Raw genomic sequence first — 15,334 nt, 5'->3', positions numbered from 1 at the left:
TGGGCGTCCGTAGCTGGCTGTCATGTTTTATTCGTCCATTCCACGACCAGTGCCGGGCTTTCTATGGCTCAACAACAGCTCAGGGGGGGGGGGGGGGGGGGGGAAAACTGGACAGCCGTCGTCTATTTCAGCTGATGCAGCTTCTGCTGTTACACGTTCACCTTAATTCCACTGCCAGCAGCAACAGCAACAGCAGGAAGCTCGTCCGCTCGTCTTCGCTTTGCTTCGCCGGTTCGCCTGCTCACGCCCGAGAGTCGCCAAACCGCCACCGCGCCGTTGTCTTCAAGGGGGGGGGGGTTGGCTGTGGTAAATCCGGTTCCAAACCCGATTCCCCTCCAGGGGGGCTGACCTGGTAGCGGGAACCCGTGGGGGGAGGGAAGGGGGTGTAAAAGGTGTTCAATTACTCTTTTCCACCAACAGGTTCTGACCGGGGAAGTGTTGAGGTGTCTCGCTCTCGTACCACCATCCGTTGGTGTGTTACCTTCTGGGGGGGAGGAGGGGGGAGAGGTTCCGCGGAAGGTGAAACTCCATCAATCGTCGATCGACGGGATCGCATCGGACGTGTGCGATAGAGAGAGGGAAAGAGAATGAACTTCGCCACGGAGCGAACAACAATAACAAACCGCTACGTGCGGACAGTGGAAAAACCTTGGACAAAAGGCCGAAGATGCAGAAGAGGAAAACACAGCGCCCCGGCAGCCTCCACCCCTGGCGCGTCGTGGAAGAAGGGTCCCGCGGGTGATCGACAATCCCGGGGACATAATTACAAACGATGATGATCGAAATGAGGATTTCTTTCTTCAGCTTCACCCCGCGCCGTCCTACCGCTGCTTCTGCTCACCTGCTTCGCTCTTTCCTTCTCTCCCTTTCTCTCTCTCTCTCTTCCGCCCTTATGCGCTCGTGTCATGTCATCATCAAGACGGCCACGGTCCTTCGCCCAACCGGTCGCTTTCTCCATTGGAATGGGGAATAGCAGTAGTTTGAGCAAAAAAAAAACCACAACCCCCCCCCCCCCCCCCCCCACTCCCCTCCCAAACACACACACACACACACATGGAGGCATTAACGGAGGGAAACAAATTAAAGGTCCGTGTGGTTCACTTTCGTGGCGTGGCGTGTGCGGACTGTCTATGATGCTATGGCACCGTGCGTGTTCGCCCTGATGTCGCACCCGACATGTTTTGTCGCCAGCAGTGCTCCTCCGCCGCGGTCCCAGCCTCTCGGCGGTACTGTGTCTTAGGAGGGGTGCGAAGCTTGCCACGGGGAGGGACGGGAGTTGAGGACACGCACGCACTTTTTCGCTGAAGCATCGCGCCCTATTCCTGTCCCCTCCTCCCCCCCCCCCCCCCTCCAGTTGTGTTTCGGAACCCGGAATGGAGTTTGTGGAGTCAGACGATCTAATTTAATTTGATGATCGGACAGGTTTCTCTCTCTCTCTCTCTCTCGCTAGCCCTTCTGGGCAACACAACCACGGCAGGGCAGCACATCGTATTGACCCCGGGCGATTGTAAGGGGCCCTGTCTGGGTGGAACTTATAGAGGGTAGTATTGCGTCGGCTTTTTTTTTGTTAATTCCACTTGGAGCTCTTGGACAAACTTCCAGCGTTTTTGGAAGAATGAGTCAAGAGAGTGACACTATTCTGCAGAGGAATCGATTCCTGGTTGTAACGAAACGGGCTAAGCGCGACAGTGATATGGCTTCCCTGCAAGCCCTTGGTGCACCATCGCCGGTCACCGGAGCTTTTGCTGTGCACGAGCCTAACCGATCCCTTGCCCTTACACCTTGCATTCGCTATGGTCGTAAAAAAGGGCCATTCTACCCCAGAGACCCGAGAACCGTTTGCCCATTGCGATTTACGACCTGGCCGGTATGTGGACGCCTCATATACACCGTACCCACGGTACTGTCCCTCGTTCACGCGAAAACGTAATGCTTACCCGCCACGTAAGCCACAGGGAACAGGATCTCGATCGAAACGAGCTCCGTTCTTTCCACTTTCGTTTTGAAGTGGCCGATCGTTGCAGGCCACGGTTAATGAAGCGCATATAAAGCGACGGACGAAACAATGCGCAGGTGAACGGTGCGCTTACCCCTGGCAATATGGCCCTCTTGACGACACCACAGGGAACGCACACACACACCCGAGACACCGGACCGGATCGGGGGCTTTAAAACCCGGCCGGGAAATGAATCACACCCTAATGGCACCTTCTGGGTTGTTGTGACCGTCGGTGGCTCCCGGCCGTGCGAGCTTACGAGGACACTGGAGTGATAAGAGGCTGAAGGTACAGCTTGGTTTCGCCTCAGAAAGGTAGTTGAAGTTCCTCGCGGATATTGGATGATGCAGAAAAGAACGGCGAAGAAGTTGCACTTTGAGTCCTCCAAAGGCACAGTGCTGAGGTACTTCTCGAAATAAGCACTATAAAGCTTAAATAAGTGTCTAACATTGTACAAGTTCGGTTGTTCTTAACCTCTCACCCTGTTTTGGTTGCCGTTTTCCATCAATCGCTTCACATAACTTCTTGCTTGCTGGAGCAGTGTGAGGAAGGGCTTTCCTGGAAAAGCCATTCACACCATTCCGAGACCCTTTGGACCTCGCACACCAACACGGTACGCAATTTTGCAACCTCCGCCCAGGTACCGACCGTTCGATCCACCGTAGTTTGATCCTTTGAAGAAATGTCCCGGCTGTCAACTTCTTACCTGCGCGTCCGGTACTGCACAGGTTGCACCGGGGGCCATAAAGGGATTTTACGGTAAGCCACTTGAGAACTTGCTGAAGTGGGATGTCCTTCGCTCGATGATGGCTCCGAACAGTCTCGTGCAGGCGGGAGATGCCCGGAACAGTCGGGGGTATTGGTGCGCTGGGTATGGCAATTCCGTTCCCGGGATATCTTGCGATTGTCATATCTAAAATTGAAGATAGGAGTAGAATTTGAGTAAAGTCTGATGTGCTTTTGGAGTAGAAATTCTTGAAATTCACTAACCAGCTCCATTCCATTCCAGCGATGTGTAAATTAGAGATGAGAATAATCACTCTTTTCAATGATTTGAATCGGAGTCAAAGAGTGGGTTTAAAGATTTGAAACCTTTACTCACTCTTTTGAGATTCATTAAAAAATATTACACTGCATTTATGTTTTTACCACTCTTTTGCGTTTATACTCACTCTTACTCTCTGTGCCGACTAGAAACTCACTCAGGAGTGAGTAAAACTGTTTTATTACTCTTTGGATTATAATCACTCTGTAAGAGTGAGTAAAAGAGTATTATCACTCTTTGGATTATAATCACTCTGTAAGAGTGAGTAAAAGAGTATCATCACTCTTTTGGGATTGTAAGCACCGAGGATGAGTGAGAAAACGTGTTTTATCACTCTCTTTGGATTTTATTCATCGCCCGCCAGGGGATCCCCTGTCGTTTCCTGGACGTTTTTTCACTCATCCTCGGTGCTTACAATCCCAAAAGAGTGATGATACTCTTTTACTCACTCTTACAGAGTGATTATAATCCAAAGAGTGATAATACTCTTTTACTCACTCTTACAGAGTGATTATAATCCAAAGAGTGATAATACTCTTTTACTCACTCCTGAGTGAGTTTCTAGTCGTCACAGAGAGTAAGAGTGAGTATAGACGCAAAAGAGTGGTTAAAGGAGTCATAAAAACTCTTCGTGCTGATTTATATTCATTCACTCTCTCGAAGGTTTCAAATCACTCACTCACTCTTACTCAGCGTGCACATCTCTAGTATAAATGCAATCAAAGATGTCCATAAAAGGCAAGGCCACCACTTGAAGTTCCTCTCTTGTTGTGCCGAAAAAAAGAGCGTATAATTATGTCTCTCTTCCGGAGATGTTATAAAACATTCTACCCACATAAAGAGGTAATGATCAGCTCCTCCTGAATTCTAAGGATATTGAGCGATCTGGAGATCTCTGCCCCGAACGCAGACATCTCTCCATAGTTGATCGCTACATTATTGTCGACCCTATTGCTTCATTGTACTGTGGCATAAAAGAATGCAAAGGTTGATCACACGATCGATCACGGGAAGATCACACAGGAGGGCTGCGTGTGTGTGTGTGAGTTTGTACAAGGCGAATCAACAACACCGAGAATGGTCCGCGAGGGTCGATCGAAAAGCCAACCCCTACCGGGGAATGGAATGTTGAGTCGCACGCAAAAACCAATTCGACATCACCATGCCATTCTCTTTCTCTTTCTCTCTCTCACACACACACACCCTTCCCCCATTCCACCACCCCTGCCTAGCCGGTTCCTCCACCGGGAGGTGTTAATGCTGGCGCCAGTTGGTCGTTCATTCATTCATACGTTAAAAATGGAAATCTCACGCACGGAACACGCATTATGTGTTTGAATTCCAGTTCCACTTTTCGGAATTCCAGTTTCTTGCAGCACTGCCCAGACTAGACCCCGATCGGCTCGAATTCGTTCATCCAGGTTCGGTGTGTGTGCGTGTGCTGTTCCTACCGCTGCTGTCCAATTTAGTCCAAGCATCAGGTTGGCCAAGAAAGGTGGGATGGGTGGTGGGGGGAGGGGGGAATAAAGAAACGTAAGGGGCGGAAGGTGGGGGGGGGGGGGCGGGTGACGAAGATGCGGTGACCTTCTATCCGTGGCCAGTGGTGTCTGAGCCGCCGTTGCTGCTGCTCCTCCATCGAAGGATGGTGAAACTATGCAAATTAAGATTAGCTTGTTTGTTTGTTTATTTTTTCTCTCTCTCTCCGTCGGGTATTTTTTTTTTCTCTTGTGATAGCAATGAATTTCAACGGGGTTGTTGTTCTTGTTTTTTTTTTATTTCGCTCTCTACCACTGGATGAGGCGAATTCAAACACCGAGTAGAAGTGCTGCATTACGCTGAAATGTAGGAGGAATCCATATAGCGAGGCCCAGTGGCGTCTTTTGGACGTGTTGCCTTATTTATTTCCAACAAGCTACTTTTGTTCTGTATTGCTAGACGAAGAAGCAACACTCTTTACATTTATGCCAAAAAAAGGATTGGCTGTTGCTTTGTCGGAGGGCCACTTACAATTCGTCTTTTCCTTAGTCAATGTTAGTGTCAACTAGTGATGGGAGAATCTGAATGAATCTTGGAACTGAACTGCTCTGAATTTGACTTGAATCTCTACTTGAAAGATTCATAAATCATTCAAGATTTGTGACCTCCAACTCCACCCCTTCCCCGATCATCAGGTGTCAAAAAAGCTAAGAGGATTTATGACTCTTTGAGAGTCGATTCCTCATTAAAGTTCCACATGAACGACTGTTCTCAAAAGATTCATTAAGCACAACACTAGTGTTAACAGATTCATCAGTCGCAGAAGATTCGCGAATCAGCTAGAAAATTGTAGATCTCTAATTCGATTCTTTTAGAGTGGCTAAAAGAGTGCCTAGAGTGTCCATAAACCTCTAACGATTTATGAATCTCGAAACATTAAACAGTGGATGCATTTTTATTCATTTGGCTACAATATATCTTGTGTATACTTACGTACTTTTAACTGGGTTTGAATGTTTGTTAATTTAAACATCTTTAGGCATTCATGAATAGAATTTGAATCTGGAACACCCAACGCAAGTCTAAGTTGTACAATCGTTCATCTCTAGTTCATCTGGAATTCATTCCTAATTCTAGCTACTTTTCCTTTCATCCCGTCCGTTTATGAGGGAAGCTTGAAGTCTCAACCGTACATCAGCCTCAGATCAACAACGCTGGTGCAAAACGTTACACTTTGTATCCGCGTGCAATTATCGCCAATTGCAAATGTCTTCTTAATCACCATCAGCACAACGCCCATAAACGGTGGCAAAAACTAAAGCAAAGCCAGGGGTGCAAAAAAGACAAGCAAAAAATGCCGAATGTTCAGCCAACGAACCACTACAGCGACGGCGCGTCGTGGAACAAATCCCACCACCACCGTGTGGTGCGAAAAAATGCGAAGAATGCAAACAAAACTCCTCGGGCACAGCAAAACACATGCACAATTGGGCCGACACACACCCAGCGAAATGTGTGTGTGCGGGAAGAGAGAGAGAGGGAGGGGGAAAGAGGGGGACAAACATTAAATATCAACCCAATAACAATTTTGGTGAATTCTTAAATGGATAGAAAAAACGAACGAACGGATGATTATACAGACCAATACGCGCACACAGTGATGCTGGGTTACTGCTCTCTATCTCTCTCTCTCTCTCTCTCGGCATGCCTGATACCGGCGGATAATGATTAATTGTTTGTTAAGAAACTTCACGCTTCACTGGCGGTGGCGGTGTGTGCGTGTGCTTCATTCCGCTGCACTTGGTTCGCAACTGTTCCAACAACGCCATGCGTGTGTGTGGTTGGTGTTTTTTATCTCGCACTTACTATCACCGTGTGTGGAATAGTGCCCTCTACTATCAACCGCCCAATATGATGCCCATTGACTGTGTAGGAAGGTTTTTTTTTTTTTTTTGGGTGATGATCATCCTATTGCAGCACAAAACAAAACAGACGATGCATTGGCAGGCTCCGAATTACGATACGATTCGCTTTAGTTGGTTATCAGTCGATGTGACACTGAGGTGGTTCCAGCAGTTCCAGTGCTGTGGACGTGGATCATCGTGGGTGTGGAATTAGAAATTAAGCGTTTATACTTCATGAAACAATTCTTGTTACTGTTATTTACCAAGATCATCTACGAATTTGTAAATACAGTCAAGTCTCTCTAGGGAAGTATCTCTCAAAGAGAGCAAATCTCTAAGTCTAAGATGAACATTTTTGACAGTTCCTTCAATTGCAATACATTTTATGTCTCTCAAAGCCGCGAAATTTCCCCAACATCACTTTCTCTAAGCTCCGCATGATGTTTGTACACCAATGTCTCTCCTAAGTAGCCGTGTTTTGGTGTTTGCCAATGACAGCTCATGATGCCTGCGTTTTAAACTTTAGCCATACATAAATGGTATAGCCTCGCAGTGTTTTTGTGTCTCAAAGCTGCAAATCTCTCTGAGCTTTGAGCTTGCAGGTTAGCGAGCCTTGACTGTATAATTACTATTTTCAATCAAGTGTCAAAAATACAAACTTTAGACGAGGATATTGTAAGTTAGGCCACGCTTACGTGTGGAAAGCGTCTATGAGTCAACTTTGAAGCCGTATTTGTCATGTAATTCATTGAAAAAACATCGTTAAAGGCCAACATCTAGATAAGAAGCCAAGTGGGCTCACGCGTTGCGAGATAGCGCCCTCTTCCGTCAAACGCACGGAACTGAGGTGAATGTGGCTGGCAGTGCCAAACACATTGACAGATGATTTGAGCAATTAGTATGTGTCAACGAGTGTGTGCTTTTCATTCGTCGATGAACTGACTACTGACCGGCATTTGCGTTTGTCTTGGTAATAGAGATCTACATCTAGGTCTATTTAATATAAAGTACTCGTAGAAGGAGGGATTTTGACAGCTCTTGGGAGTGAGGATTGCTATCCACAGTACCGTTTTTTTCGTGGAAAATCATCACACCACTACATAGGTGTAGGAAATTCAAACAAAACACTATGAAACCCAAATTTCTCAATAGACTTCCACGTTCCAGTTATTCTGCTATGCTATGAATTTTTGCGAATTCTAATTATTCTGCTATAGTATAGGTTCTTCCTTAGCATATTCTACTGTCCGAAGGGGGTATCTTCAATAAAGTATCATAAGGTCCAGTGGAAGTTTGACCTAAGTGAACAAAATATTTCAATTTCCTTTTTTGCGGTTTTTTTACAAACTTTTTTTTTAACTTCATGCGATAAACTTATCTAATTGTGTGTTGTTTTTCTTCTTTTCCTTCTTCTTCTTTTCCGTTCGATCCGCAAAACCCATCCTGCGTTCGGTTCCAGAAGGCGATTAACAAAACGATGACGACGGATTTTGGTGACCTTCGGCTGATGAAGACGAAGCAGAAGCAGACGACAAAGCGAAAACTTACCCGCCACGTGGAGGCGTTTGACTGTGTGCAGCAACAGCAGCAGCATTATTCCTATCGCTACCAAAGCAACGGTAACGGCGCAACGAACAACGCATTGAGCGGCAGACGAAGAACGAAACCAGCGACGAGCAGAACGAGAAGTGCGTCGTTACGGTCCCGAAACCACCCAGCAGCGACCAACGAAGAAGGGCAACGCTAAATCCTTTCTCCCCCGCCCTCCCCCTCCTTCCTCCCTCTTCCACCCCGCGCCCCCTTCCCCCACCCCCCTTCACCTGCTGGCCCATTCATCCGGAAGGAACCGTCGCGAAACATCTTCACGTACCCCTCGAACCACCCACCAACCAGGTCGTAACGCAACCGGATCGCGACCGATCGCGGGTGGGTGTCTTCATGGATCGGCGCAATGGCGGCACTAGTTTGGCGCCCCCAAGGCCCCCAAAATCGTTGCCCCGCGTCCATCGTCCCCGGGCCCCGGAACCGCACGCCACCACCGTCACCGTCGTCGCACCCGCGCCACACCCCACGCCGATGATCGGCAGCATGAGCGGGGCCGGGGCAACGACCGGCACGGGGTCCGGCCACCTGCAGCGGTCCGCCCTGCCAGCAGCATCGACAGGGGCGCCACCGCAGCTGTCACCGAAACCGAGACACCTGATCGGTGGTAGCGTCAGCAACGGTAACGACAGCAGCAGCAGCGTCGCGTGTAATAATATCAGCAGCAACGGCAACAATAATGCTAGTAATAACAGCAGTAACAATAATAATACTATTTTTATGAATAATAATCCTCATAATCATACGAGCGCGGTGGCCGCCGCCGCGGCGGGGCCAACCGGCGACAGTAGTTTTAACAGTGCTAGCCTAATAAATAGCAGTAGTAGAAGTAATAGTAGCACTAGCAGCACTAGCAATAGCACCAGCAGTAGCGCTAGCAGTAGGTGTAATAATAGTAATCTAAATCATAATAATAATAATAATAATAATAATAATAATAATAGCAGTAGTAGTAGTAGTGGCGGTAGCGGTAGCACTGGTGGCAACAATGCCCGAAGCGGCAGTAGTCAACCTCATCAGCATCATCAGCCCCATCCGCACCATCCCCATCCGCATCCGCATCCGCACCATCATCAGCACAATCATCCGCACCAGCAGAGCAATCGAAGCATCGGCAGCAACTCGTCCACGTTGTCGTCGGTATCGTCCAGCTCGTCGACGGTCGCGCTGCTGAGGCCGCACCAGATCGCACCGCTCGTGCCGCTCCACACCCGATCGGCGACACCGCCGCCGCCCCCGCTGCCACCACACCAGCGGCCCACGTCACCGGCCGGCAGTACCTTTGCCCGCCGCCGGCACACCCCGTCGGCCGGCAGCCCGCCGGCGCACCACCATCCCCATCTCGCAAGTATTCCGCACGGGTCGGCCAGCGATACCGGCGGTGCACCGCCGGTGCTGCTGCTGCCGGTCGATCAACCGATCGGACCGGCCGCCACCACGAACGCCTCCAACCCGACGACCCCGGTCACGTTGGCCGCACCGCGCCCGGAAGCGGAGCGGCTCGCGAACGAGTACGTCGACACGCCGTTCGGCCGCACCAGCGGGCCGACGGTCGGCGGTGGGCCCAACATTCCATCGGCCGGCGGACTGCTGTCGGGGTTGCAGCCGGGCACCGTCCCGCACCAGCAGCACCGCAACCTCTCCCTGCTGGTCGGGGGTGATGCGGCGGTGCCGGTCATAACGGGGCAGCCGCGGCCCGCGGCCGACCGGACGCGGTCCCCGCCGGGGATCGGCAACAGTGACGCGATACGGGTGGTGAAGAGTACGGAGGGGCGGCACGGGCTCACCGCGCCGACCGGCACCGTCGGTGGCGGGCCGCTCGGGAGCGCGAACAGTATTGCGCGCGGATCGACCATCATCACCAAACAGCCGGCGAAGAAGAAGGACGGCACGGACCGGCACGAGCTGCTGGAGCTGGAACTGCAGCACCACCACCACCACCACCATCGGCACCACGGCCGGGCGGCGATAGCGACGGTCGGTGGGGTAAGCCCCGGCGCGCTCGGTACCGCCGGTGTGAACGGTGCGGACGGGCTGATCGGCATCGGTTCGATCACGTGCCCCCGGTGCCGGCGGTGCCGGTGCGAGGAGTGCCAAAAGCCCCGACCGCTCCCATCGCACTGGCTCTGCGACAAGAGCTGCCTGTGCAGTGCGGAAACGATCATCGACTACGCGTCCTGTCTGTGCTGCGTGAAGGCGCTCTACTACCACTGCTCGAAGGAGCACGAGTTCGAGCGGGAGGTGGTCGGGCCGGACGGGACGATCGAGACGGAAACCGTGTCCTGCGCGGACGATCCCTGTTCCTGCGTGCCGCACAAGCGCACGACCCGCTGGGGCTGTCTCGGCGCGCTGTCGGTGGCCCTGCCCTGCCTGTGGTGTTACTGGCCGATGCGCGGCTGCGTCGCGATCTGTGCCCGCTGCTACGCCAAACATTCCCGCCACGGTTGCCGCTGCACGCAGCACCCGGCTGCGCCCGGGGGAGCCAGCAACAGCGCGCCCGGTGGCATACTCAACGGTTCAATGTTTGGCACGGAGCTGCTCGGTGGGCCGGGCGGTGGCGTCGGTGCATTAAACGCGGCCGGGCTGCACGAGCTGCGGGCGAAGGGCGACCCGGCGGATGGCGATGCGACGCTGCAGCATCTGCACCACCAACTGCGGCATCATCTGCACCACCGGTCGGCGGATGCGTCGTCGAACGATCTGACCACGCCGGAGAAGCGACTGCTCGATACCAGCACCGATACCAGCTACTGACGGTGGTGGCACTGTTGGTCGGCCACCGACCATCTCCACACCGAAACCGATGGCGAGGAGGAGCAGGAGGAGGAGGAGGAGGAGGATGAGGATGTGGTGCAGGATGCGGTGGGTTGCTACGATCGGGACGCGTTCGTCGACGAGCACGACGGTGACGAGGACGATGATTCGACGATGATTATGATGATGTTGCACCTGTAGAACCGTGGCGCGTTCGTGTCCACATTGTTTCGTTCCTCATTTGCTAACTCACCGCTACTGCCTCAGGCACTGGGGATCCTTTTGCTGTAGGGTTATGTTTCCACTCCCCCGGAGGTCGTGTTCGAGTGTTGAGTCTCCTTATCGTACCATTACCCCCCCTCTCCCATTTTCCCTCCGGCACCAACTACCCGGTCACAGAAACACGGTCAGGAGTATACTGCAATGAAGGTCTCGTCTTCAGAGATATAGCTTATATAGATATAGATGAGTCGAGAAGTATCCTCAGACTGTAGCAACACTAATGCGCTTGCGTATCTCAACATGGTGCACGGGCTTCACAACTACGATCACTTATCGTTGGAGATCAACTTCAATAGTTGTAAGAGAGTCGTGTTTCAATGATGTCTATATCTTCCACATATGCCAGGATCTGGATTGACCTATCGGGTGATTCAGGTGACTCCACTACTGAGCCTCAGATGACTCTTTGAAGATGATAATGATTTCTATATCTTCCACATATGCCAGGATCTGAATTGACTTATCAGGTGATCCAGGTGATTCCACTACTGAACCCCAGATGACTCTTTGAAGATGATGATGTTGATGTCTATATCTTTCACGTATGCCAGGATCTGAATTGACTTATCAGGTGATCCAGGTGATTCCACTACTGAACCTCAGATGACTCTTTGAAGATGATGATGTTGATGTCTATATCTTCCACGTATGCCAAGAACTGGATTGACCTATCGGGTGATCCAGGTGATTCCACTACTGAACCTCAGATGACTCTTTGAAGATGATGATGTTGATGTCTATATCTTCCACGTATGCCAGGATCTGAATTTACTTATCGCGTGATCCAAGTAATTCCACTACTGAGCCTCAGAAGACTCGTTCTTGTCTTTGTCTGGCAGAGATGTTTGATGGTTCCAATAGGTCCTTAGGAATCCACTGTCATCTTCCATTTTGGGTCACTCTCCATCTCTCAAACTTGCTATGCTTGGTCAGAATTCCTAACAACCTCAATGCGTTATTGCACGAAATCGATGAAGATCCCTTACAATTCGCTACTCCGCCAAGTTCTTCAGGATCCCGCCACATCTCGTAAAGATCGGATCGAAGTGCGTAACGAAACGAGAGCGTTCGTTAATGACATTTTGTTTACGAGGTTTTTCATTCATCTCTGCTGTCTCGACAGCTGACGATGGGTTTGTGTCCGCGGAACGATCAGCCGCAGATGAAGATCACCCATGCTCTCCCTGGAGATCATTCATCTTCCTTAGACAACCTCCGTTCCGTTCGTTATCAGCCGAGGTGTTTTTTTTTTGTTTTCATAGTGAATTCTATCCCAACGGATGTCGGACTTCTCTACCGCTTTCCAACTGGTGTTGATGGCCACCAAAAAGGGACGGTACGTGGAATGTGTAGCATTTGGAGAACCTTCATTCTTTACTCTGCCCTCCTGCGCAGTGGGATGCAGTAGGCGAAGAAGCTCTGCAGAAGATATTAACGGCCAGGACACATGGCCCGGGGCTCGCGGATGTGATCTGCACCTTTTTTTTTTGTTGTTGACGTCCTAGCATTTGGGCAATGCCGTTTTTCACGTACCTGATCGATCAGGACGTGCTCCGGAGGAAGGGAAAGGGAGGAGGGGAAAACAAGAGCCGAAAGCAACAAAACAACAACTCGCCACAAAATTCCGATCGGATCGCATCCTACCATCTGGTACGGCTAACAAAACGAAGCGGGTCGTGTCACACACACACACACACACAGAGTATTCGTATAGTTCTCGTTGCATATTTTGTATCACGAATCGTTAACAAAAAAAAACAACAAAAGTCTGCAATGGTGTGAGTGTGTGCATTTTTTTGTCTTCTGTTTTGGCCATGTTTTTCTTTTTCCTCAACCCCGAAGCTCATATTTCCTAGAAATTTGCTTTGTCCTTTTCGCATACTCACACACACGCCCAGCTACGCAACATGTCGTTGTGTTAATTGCCATATTTGCGCTCTACGCATTGCATACTAGTTGTTGCTGTTGGCAGTTTCATTCCCGCCAAAAGACGTCCAACGTCAACCATTTCTCCGTACAGCAGAACGCACCGGCGGTGTGTTAGTGTTTTAGTATTTTAGGAGGATCACATGCGCGCGCTATTGTGCGCGTGTCGTATGGTTGACTGATCGACGCAAACAAAAGGCGCTGCTCACACCGACACTCGGGCTCGTGCGTCATCCGCTCCGGATTGCGTCGGACAAAATGGTCGAAAAAATGCGGTGCAGTTTTGGACGCACACTCTATTTGTGTTTGTGGCTGTGTGTTGCCGTCCCAAAAACCCTCCCACCGCCACAAAAACGCTCATTCGTCTAATTTTATTTCCCTTTTTTTTGCTTCTGTTTATTTTTTTTTTAAATTTTGTAATAAACATTTGGCAAAATTCGTTTTCGCCCCCCCCCCCCTCCATCCCAAAAAAAAAGGGATACGATTGGGATTGCGCGCTACGTGCGCAAATGCGCGTTGTGAAATGTTGTGCGCAGCAGGATGGCCGCGCGCCCGCACGGTTCAAAAAAGGGCAGTTGAAAGTTTTAAAAATAAAATTCATTCATAAACGTTTGGCTGCTTCCTTTCGCGCGTGCAACACTCCCGACGGCGTTGGTAACGGCTCTTGTTTTTTTTTTTTTTTTGGTGGCGGTGACTATATTTATAAGTTTGATCCTTTAGATGTTTGCTGTGCTTCTTTTTTTTCTTTCTATCGCGTTCTAGCGAATATTTGAAAAATTTCCATCCAAAACCGGATGCCCTCGATTTGGTGCTGGTGCCGCTTTTGCCGTTTTGGACAAGCGCCAAAACAGGCTCTCCGCCGCCACCCCTGTGCACACATCAGTGCGCCGTGTCTGACATGTTTCACTTTCCGGTATACCCGTACCTAACTGCTCGGTAGTTGTGTTTAACACTAAACTCTTATCTAAACTATTATCATTCCACTGTTATCCCGTTTCCCTGATCCATCTCCCCCCCCCCCCCCCCCCCCCACTCGAAAAAACACCCTCCAAAGGGAAGAAAGCTATCTGAGCGGAACATTTAACAAAGAACAGCGAAAGGTAACAAAGACAAATCGGTGCAAACAAATGGAAGCAACAAACAAACAAGAACAGAAACCAGAAGCAGAAGAATATATATTAAAAAAAAAAACATAAAAACAAAGCAAACGAACTCAAGATTTCGAGTAGGATTTAATTTCCAGTATTATCTAGTCGTGCATTATATAGTGTTGTAAAAAGCAAAGGAACGAAGGGCAGACATTGCAATGCAAAACAAACAAACAAAACAAAACAAAAACGAAACGTGAAACATACGAAACAAGGCTGTGTTTCGCCATGTTTTCCGTGTCACATTTAGGGCAAAGAAGGCACGAATCGAACCGAGAGCCTGTGTGTTCGATGTTCGATGTGTTTTACAAAACAAAAAGAAAATAATAGAAACAATTCTTTTGCGGAGTGAAGAGACAACAATTCTGCACACAAAAAAAAAGTATGTAAAGAAGTGGTCGATGAAGAAAGAGAAATTAAGATATATAAATGTAAAAAAAACCCGAAAGAGAACGACAGAGAGAGAGAGAGAGAGAGAGAGAACAAACAGCAAATACAACAGTCGAAATGATGTCGAAAAAACAAATGTGTACGAAAGAGCAAGTTATAAGGAAATTAGTGTAACACACCCACACACCCACACATACACATGCCCGTTTTTACTTTTCTGTGCATTCGTCGAATCCCGGTTTTAGTTGTGTTTTATGTTACGTTTTATTTGCTAATTATTATTATTATTATTATTATTATTATTTTAATTGTACGCGAAACAAAACAGTACACACTAGAGCACGCCCTAGGAGCGAACCGTTTGAAACAAAAAAAACCGATAACCAAGGAACCAACTCCAATCGTGGATTGCGTGTTTGGAGATGCACGAAACACGCATTATTTGTTTGCTCCATTTTCCACGACTAAATGCAACAAACGCCGAACAAATGGGCAAACGTTTTTTTAGTACACGCCAAAATGGTTTGCTGTGACAGCTGAGGTGGTGGTGGTGGTGGTTGTCCCCTTATCCATCGGTGTCTTATTGCGCGTTGTTTTCAAAACCATTGTTTGGCAAAGTTAAGGGGCAGGACACGCGTAACATTATTATGCTATCTTTAAGCTTAAGCTAAATATTCTGTCGACCTATCAAAAGCGGATGTGCGCGAGAGAGAGAGAGAGAGAGAAAGTGAAAGAGAAAGGAAGGATGTATATGTATGTTTGTATGTATGTAGCGTTGTAGGTAGGAAGGTTAGTTAAGTAGGAAGCAAG

At 49.3% G+C, this 15,334-nt stretch overlaps 1 protein-coding gene across 1 annotated transcript; it reads left to right on the top strand.

The window, feature by feature from the left end:
* Positions 1-8,360: 8,360 nt before the first annotated feature.
* Positions 8,361-10,778, top strand: LOC128713491 (protein sprouty). The gene has a single exon (XM_053808351.1). The coding sequence runs from the start codon at positions 8,361-8,363 to the stop codon at positions 10,776-10,778; it is 2,418 nt and encodes an 805-aa protein (XP_053664326.1).
* Positions 10,779-15,334: the final 4,556 nt, after the last annotated feature.

The sequence above is a fragment of the Anopheles marshallii genome, chromosome 3 (assembly GCF_943734725.1).
Source record: "Anopheles marshallii chromosome 3, idAnoMarsDA_429_01, whole genome shotgun sequence".
NCBI classification, from domain to species: Eukaryota; Metazoa; Arthropoda; class Insecta; order Diptera; family Culicidae; genus Anopheles; species Anopheles marshallii.
This window is presented reverse-complemented; position numbering and strand designations above follow the sequence as displayed.

What these genes read in the sequence shown, in the direction of transcription:
- LOC128713491 (XM_053808351.1), top strand. Translation starts at nt 8,361, where the DNA reads ATGGATCGGCGCAATGGCGGCACTAGTTTGGCGCCCCCAAGGCCCCCA.